The sequence below is a fragment of the Scomber japonicus genome, chromosome 9 (assembly GCF_027409825.1).
Source record: "Scomber japonicus isolate fScoJap1 chromosome 9, fScoJap1.pri, whole genome shotgun sequence".
In the NCBI taxonomy this organism is placed as follows: Eukaryota; Metazoa; Chordata; class Actinopteri; order Scombriformes; family Scombridae; genus Scomber; species Scomber japonicus.
This window is the reverse complement of record NC_070586.1, coordinates 23,952,960-23,961,079: the sequence shown is the minus strand read 5'-3', so window position 1 is coordinate 23,961,079 and position 8,120 is coordinate 23,952,960. Positions and strand designations below refer to the sequence as shown.

Genomic DNA, 8,120 nt, shown 5'->3' with positions numbered 1-8,120 from the left:
AAATCATTTGAGTCCTTTTAAATCCCTTTCTGTTAGAGGACAATTTAGTCACATATCAGCAGTTTATGACACTAATTAAAGATGTTCAAAACAACTTTTGAACATGTACAGTAGCTTTAAAATACCTAAAAAATCAAATAATTCATTTCACTGAGAAATGCTCAAACATAACATCTATGAAATATAATTATTTACATTACAGGAAAAAGTGGCTCATCACAGACCGGAATGTCTTCACCTGGCCTCAACCACCTGACCTCGTTATGATATATTAACATAATCTGAACCACCTGACCTCATTATAATATATTAACATAATCTGAACCACCTGACCTCTTTATAATATAATAACATCATCTCTGAGCCAGAACTTCTGAACTCTCTCTGCTCACACACATCTTTTAAAGATAAGTTATCCAAAATTCTTATTGTCAAATATTTTTATAAACTGTATTAGCAATAGAAGACAAGTTATGAGTTGACTTATGAGTTGTTGTCAGGTGATTCTTTTTTCTTTTTTCTATGATACAACACATGAGTTACATTTTAAGATGAAATTACCATGATTGTTGTTGTAAAATGTTGTCAGATATTCATTTTTCTAAACTGAAATACAATGTTCAGTTAACCTTGTTGACTGTTATATCTGATTTTCAGTCCACCAATAATCAGTGGTGTTTGACGGTAGAAGGAACATGGTTAGGCAGTTACTGGTTACATCCATTGATGCAACCCAGTGTCCAGTTGGTGTAAGCAGTATTTTATCATAAAAATCTGATTCCATAGACATGAACTAAAGTATGGAATAAATGTAATCCACTTTTGCAATGCAACAAAATGTTTTTAACAAATTTTACATCATTGGCCAAAATTTTCCGTAGGATATGTTCTGCTGAATATGGACAATAAGCATTAAAATGAATAAAGCATTTAAATGAAGGAATATGCCAAATTGTTTTCTTTTCATTTGTTTTTTTAATAAATGCACTAAAATACACTGTAGGTGATTAAAATATTTAATATGTATCATTATTTTGTGGTTACACCATGGGGCATTTCCAGGAGAACTCTTACTTTTGGTTTTTAAAAAAAGCATGTTGCAAATGTCAGTTCAAATGACATAAAACACAAGAGTATAGATATTAATAAACCTGATGCCTGCTTTTAAAACTACAGTTTAGAATTGTTCATCTTGCCAACCCTTATTTGTCACTGACCCAAAGATGTGATTCTAATTATTTATCATCTCCTGCAGCAGCCAAAAATGAGCAAAAATACAAACAGAACCAAAATAGATTCATATGCTGCAGATATGAGGAAATGAAATGTAATCAGTGATTTATTCCCCATTATTGACAAATAGTACTGTGCAAATAAACTCTGTATCTTCAACTTGGAGTCTGACCTCAACGTGGGCCATGCACAACATTACACAATTGACAAGTTTCTGATTGGCCCTTGTGTTTCACCGGAGGCATGAAGAATTTCAAGAATCTTGTTGTGCAGACTCATCATATGCAAATTGCTACATTATAACTATAACTATAATTACCAGTAATTATTTATTCCTTCTACAAGAAATAAACAAAATCTGTAAATTGGAAAATTGGAGCCATCACATGTTACGCACATGTTAGTGTAGCAGAGGAAAAACTGTGAACTTGTCCTTTAAATGTACAATATAGAACATTTTGCCCCACTAAATGTCAGCAAATAACTATTTGCTATGTAAGGATTTAGTGGAGTAATGTCAACCACAGAGAGTGAAGTCACACCTTCTGTGTGTGTGTGTGTGTGTGTGTGTGTGTGTGTGTGTGTGTGTGTGTGTGTATGTATGTAGGTGTGTGTGTGTGTGTGTGTGTGTGTGTGTGTGTGTGTGTGTGTGTGTGTGTGTGTGTTGTAATGTGAGCTTCTCTGTTCTTTGTTTTGATAGCTGGTTCAGACGTTTGTGTGTGTTATTGCACATCCGTTTTCAACATGGCGGCTGGGTCACCAGGTTAAAGCTAAACAGTACAGTCCATGTACAACAGTACATTTATGGACCTACAGAATATTGATCCATATTTGATCAGCACTGTTTTGTTTGACAGTTTGATCTGAGTTTAGTGTCAGTTCAGAGGTCGCCTTCTTTTTCTCTCTAACTTTATTGAGTTAATGACATGCACTTTTATTTCTAGTACTGTTTGGTGTTGCAGGCGTAGTTGTCCTGGGAGTTGGCACATTATTTAGTCAGTGTTTCTTTTGTTTGTGATGTTTTCTGTTTTATTTTAGATACTTCCAGTCCCTCTCACTGTGGTTGATAGACACTAGGCTGCAATATGACTGTCCATCATCTTTCAGTGTTACATAAGTTTGAATCTGCCCTGAGGAAACAAAGAATTACTTGATGTCAAACATGCTGATGTCCAGCTTGTTCAATGTATTAATATATTCAAAGACAACAAAAGTAAGTTTCTGAAATATTTTTAGGCCATTGCTTTTGTTGAAATAAGAGGTGAGGCAAGAAGGGAAATATTTCTGTGTTTTCTTTATTTTCTTTGCATCTCTTTGTATCTGTGTGTGTGTGTGTGTGTGTGTGTGTGTGTATGTGTGTGTGTGTGTGTGTGTGTGTGTGTGTGTGTGTGTGTGAGAGAGAGAGAGAGAGAGAGAGAGAGATCCTTTTTTATTGGGGGGTGGGGGGGTGTTCTCACTTTTAAAGATGCAGGGGTCTTGCTATTCACACTCTGCCAGCTGGCTGTTATGTAATGGGATAAACAGAGAACACAGGCCCCTGCTGACTGGATGTGAAAAGTAAATCACTCCTTCCCTCCAGGAGAAAAGAGAGAGTCTGTGTGTGTGTGTGTGTGTGTGTGTGTGTGTGTGTGTGTGTGTGTGTGTGTGTGTGTGTGTGTGTGTGTGTGTGTGTGTGTGTGTGTGGCCAAGCCCACTGTTACACAACAAGTCTCCCTGTTCGTTTCAAGAAGTTTTAGCTGGCAGGATCCGTGATTTTAGTGTAGATCTCTGGCTGCCTGCTGTCTAAAGCCATGGCTGCACAGCTGGTAGTAGCTCTGCTGGCTGTCACCTCCCTGGGTGCTGCATCTGAACTGGACTGTAAAGAACTGATTAAGCCTCTGGTACTGGACAGCCACAGCCCTGTGAGTATGAGTGGTCATTTGTTCTGAGCTGGTCATACTGTATGTATGTGAGGAGGCTCTGATGTACAGTGCTGTGTGCTAACATGTCCGAATTGCAGAATTCTGTTTTGATGTCTTTAAAATGTGCCACAGCATGACTAAACAATAACTTAGACTGTGTTAAACATTAAGATATGTGATTGGTGGTTAATAGCATCACTCTTAAGGATCTGTGTAGCCATCTGTTTTAAATCTGATCTTGGTTATTATCTTGCATTGGTAAAGTTTAAGCATGTCCCACTTTCTCACACACATTGATGTATCATGTATGGTCATCTAGGCTACTGAATTATGTACCTTCTTACTAGCAAAGAACAAAGCAATGTGAAGTCATGGATAATTGACAATATTAAGTTCTTTTAAAAACATTATCTTAATCTCCATCACAGACTTTAGAGCACCTATCCTGTTATATTCTATCAAAATAAAATATGATCACTCACTCACTCACTCACTCCGTATGTGTATTTGTATGGCTATTACTGTAAGAACCCATTTAAGTTTTGTACCTGGGAAATGAGGACATTTTAGGAAAGTGAGGACATGTTGGAAAAGTCCTCACTTTCTGAGACACCTTCAAAGAGGCTTCAGACTTGGTTTCAGGGTGAAGGTTAGAATTGGATTTAGGTTCAGTTAAGGGGAAAGGTTAAGGTTAGGTATTTAGTTGTAATGGTTAAGGTTAAGGGTTAAGGAGATGCATTATGTAAATGAATGCCTTCATTGAGATAGCTATACAAACGTGTGTGTGTGTGTGTGTGTGTGTGTGTGTGTGTGTGTGTGTGTGCATGTGTCAGATCTATGGGAAGTGGGTGCTTCATGTGGGGTCGTGGGACGAGCATGGCCTGAAAAGCGACCTGGTGTCAGTGAACAGCTCCTGGGTGGAACTGTCGGCGTCTGCAGACAGTGGAGTCATCAACCTCTACTGGGCCGACCGCCTGTAAGGACATTATATATGTATTATGTAGTAATGTATTGTATATCATACTGCTGTGTTCTGTTTTCTTTCAAATGCAAATACGAGAGTTTTTTAGAGCTCACAGTTATGAGTATGTACTATATTGATGGGTCCATGCTGATTATTACTCCTTTTTTCACATTACAGAAATGATGATAAGTGCCTCCAGGGTGTAGCTAATGCCACCATCTCAGGAATCACCAGTCACACCACTTGTATGTATCTGGAAATATTAACAGTATTTTTCATTTTACAGCCTGACTCACCATCTCTCTTTGCTGTGCAATGCAATGTACACATAGCCATCACACGTTACAGAGGAGTGAGAGAAAACAGTCACAAAGGGCTCTTAGTGTTTTCTTGTGCACCACTTCAGATAGATAGAAAAACTCACCCCAACAGTAACAGCAGTACAAACGCCAACCTGCTCTGGTATTCACTTTTAAATTTGGAGACTACTATCAGCATTATGGTTACATTTATACAAAAACTATGTTCTCCTGATGTCTTACAGTAACTATCAATGGCCACACTTCATATCATGATGGGAAATACTACGAGACCTGCTCTGACTGCCTCCTGTCTGAAGACACCACCCTCCTCCCTGACGGAAAAACCAAAGGACGGTATCTATTTCTCTTCAGTAAGTCTAAACTTTTTGTCTCATTTAAGTAACAATAAACTACTAATAAACTTTTCAGGTTGTTTGTTTCTGATTTTCTGTCCTCTCTCAACTGGCTTCCCACTCACCCCCTCGCTTAATTTTTTTTGCCCCTCTTTTAAAGCACGCACCGGAAAACTGGAGCCATCTGAACTAGAGACCTTCAAGAAGCAGGCGGAGTGTCTTAATTTCTCCCCAGAATACCACTTTGGAGGCTCAGGTCAGCTGATATTTTATCTCTGTGCCTTGCCAGCATCTAATTAAATCATCAAAGTGAATTGTCTTTACACCACCCTCTTCACTATTCTGTGATTTCCTCTCATTTCAGATGTGTGTCCAGATGACAGGGAAACTTCTGCACCTGCTGCTGAGGATACAGAGAATGATCAAACTGATGCTCAGCCTCCTGCAGAGTAAAGCAGAGCATAGACACATCGTAGCCCCCTGAACAAACAAACAAATTTGATTCCAAACAAATCCAGCTTAACATACACTAAATGAAGTTATAATGTGATATGCATGTAATATAATCTTGTGTTGTGGAGAAACTTTTCATTTGTTATCAGTTTTAGCAAAGACAATTAGATGATGATGGTGCCATGTCATATTAGATCTGTAATCAGTAATGGTTGTTGGTGGTATTTGGTTGAAATGTACAGTCTTATTACGGTGTAGGACATGTGAAATCTGATTAGTATTTGGTACACTAGTGCCTGGCAAATGCACCTAAATGCCTCTTTGTATAAAAAAGTAGATAACTGTTGTCAACTGGTTGTATGAGGTAAATAAAGCAGATTTCTCTCTTCCTCTGTGCGGAGTTCTTGTCACTTATTTCCACCTTTATTCAATAAAAGCATTTGGATCAGATTTATACGATTTTCAACATTCCTTTATTGTTTTTCAAACACAATGAGAGCTCTAAGATACTCTGCTGACCCATAAAATGAAATGTTTCATTACTACTACAGCTATTCCCAGAAACTTCAACAAAGGCTGTTGCTGGGAAACTTCGCTGTTTCCCCATGGGGAAAACAACTTTCGTTATGCAGAAGAAAAGTTGCTTCAGGTTCCTTTTTAAACATCAAGTCGTGGCACTTTGCCTGGGTTCATTCAGGGGCAGCAGCCTGGGTTGAGCCGGCCATTCAGAGCTGAGGAAAAGCATGGCTCTGCATGGTCATTAAAAGACCTTCACTGGTGCATTTGAGCATGTAAACCTTCCCTCCTCCCCCCTATGTTAGCACTAACACAACAACTTTTTTTGTTTGAAGCCCCAGAGGGAAAATGAATCAGCATTAGAGGTTTTCTTTTGCAGTTTCAGCAACATACTCTGCAGTGCTGCTGTCTCTCTCTGTCTGACTATGGCTCTGCTTGCGGTTGTATTTCTTTTGGCTCTCACTTCCATCAGTGATGAGGCTGTACCTGACTGTAAGGACTTGGTCAAACCTTTCATGCCAGAAGACCCCAAGCTGGTGAGTTGTGCTAATCATCCTTCTTTTTGGTCTTATTTAGCCCACTGATGACTGAATTTAAAAGTATTTTATCAATAATCCCAATCAGCTACTTTTATACATAAATCTTGACTTGTTGCATGCAGATCTTTGGAAAATGGGTGTATGTGATGGGGGCTGGTGACCCTATGCCTTACCACAAGGCGTTGGAGTGTCTGAAAAGCTCCTGGATAAACTTGTCTCGCACCTCTGACACTCAAATTGTGAATCTACGTTGGGGAGATCACTGCTTGTAGGTTTGGTGATTTTGTTGATTTAAAATGTAAAGCAGAATCATCCATGATGATGAGTTTGTAGCAGTATATTTTCAGATGTTAAATAACTTACTGTTGTTTCACAGTAATCGCTGTATTATGGGTGAAGTAAATGCAACAGTCTCAGGTATCGCCACCACATTTCGCAGTAAGTGAACCTCACACAGGTGACATTGAGATAAATGAAGCAGCTATTAAGAGGATCATGAGGGCACATTATAACATACTGGATAAAGCTGAAATGTATCTTGAGTGACAGAGATATCCACAACACACACCCATATAGAAATAAAAATAATGTATAATAATCAGCTGCTTTGCTGTCTGCTTTTAAAGAAAACCTGTCAGATCACAAAGGACATATCTTGCAGTCGTGCTCTGACTGCCTGCTGTGGACAGACACCTTTCGAAATGAAGATGTCACTGGCAGATACATCATGCAGTTCAGTAAGTCCTGTTCTTAACTCAGTTTAAAAGAATTTTAAATGTTTATACTCCATTACCATTCCAATAAACCTGCCTTTCCTCTCAGCAAGGACAGGAAAAATAGATCCCAAAGATGTTGAAATATTCAAGAAACAAGCTGGGTGTCTGAACTTCCCAGAAAAAGTCCATAGCTGTGATGGTGAAACAGGTCAGTAGCTTTTTATTCACTTGTTTTCTTCACCATTTTCTTAGTGACTGCAGTTTAAAACAAAGCTGAACCTGTATGACACAAGCAGCCACAAGGTGGAGATGTTGTATTGTGAAATCCAACATAATTTATGATTGCACACTTATACAGCAAGTTTGTTTTTGGAGCAATGCAATGAAGTGTATGCAGGAAATAGCAGTGGAGCAAACGTCCTCCATGAGGCTCAGTAAAACTGAATGACTGTCATATTTATTTATTGTTGTGTTCTCTTTCATTTTATCTTATTTCTCTTTTCCTGTTTCAGAGCTGTGCCCAGACGACAAGGAGAGTACAGAGTGAGCAAGAAGACCAGAGAGAAAGATTTGCATTCAGCACAAATAAACCTACAGTAGTAGTTCCTGTTTTGACTGAATATCTATGCTTTAACACAAACTACTATTTACACACATATATGTTTGGCTTTGTTTAAGCCACCACATCAAGTGATTAATGACTCAGCAGACTTGTAACAATTTATGATATACTGTAGTAGTGCATTATGAAAACCACAGTTTTTGTCTTGAAATAATGTGGTGACTGGATTATATGTAACTCTTTTTAGATTAAAACATTATTACTATACACTATACAGTTTAATTATTATAATTCATTGAAAACAAAAATATGAAACAGAAATCTGAAAATAATGATTTCTCTATTCAGGCAGTGGAAAGTAATCTGACTGATCATTCACTGTTACATCAGAGGATATACAGAAATGTATGACTAAACAATAACAAAACTGTTTCTTAATGTAAGTGTAAACAATTGATACATCAAATAATGTAGATAGTATGAGTGCCAAAAAAAATCGAGCACTACTAGACACTTAAAAAACCCAACTTCTACACTAAAACCAAAATGTATTACATAGTGGTTCAGGAGAGGCAGACTCC

The 8,120-nt window shown here is 38.0% G+C and overlaps 1 protein-coding gene across 1 annotated transcript; it reads left to right on the top strand.

Annotated features, from left to right (window-relative positions):
* Positions 1-2,912: 2,912 nt before the first annotated feature.
* LOC128365140 (uncharacterized) lies at positions 2,913-5,595 on the top strand. Its single transcript, XM_053325784.1, has 6 exons — positions 2,913-3,134; positions 3,968-4,110; positions 4,276-4,343; positions 4,643-4,771; positions 4,914-5,009; positions 5,118-5,595. The coding sequence occupies exons 1-6, from the start codon at positions 3,024-3,026 to the stop codon at positions 5,204-5,206; spliced, it is 636 nt and encodes a 211-aa protein (XP_053181759.1). The 5' UTR covers positions 2,913-3,023; the 3' UTR covers positions 5,207-5,595.
* The last annotated feature ends 2,525 nt before the right edge of the window (positions 5,596-8,120 follow it).

Bases quoted from the DNA above. Each gene is read 5' to 3' on its own strand.
- LOC128365140 (XM_053325784.1), top strand. From the start codon at position 3,024: ATGGCTGCACAGCTGGTAGTAGCTCTGCTGGCTGTCACCTCCCTGGGT. The intron at 4,111-4,275 runs GTAAGGACATTA...TTCACATTACAG, and splicing joins CTCTACTGGGCCGACCGCCT to AAATGATGATAAGTGCCTCC. The intron at 4,344-4,642 runs GTATGTATCTGG...GATGTCTTACAG, and splicing joins AATCACCAGTCACACCACTT to TAACTATCAATGGCCACACT.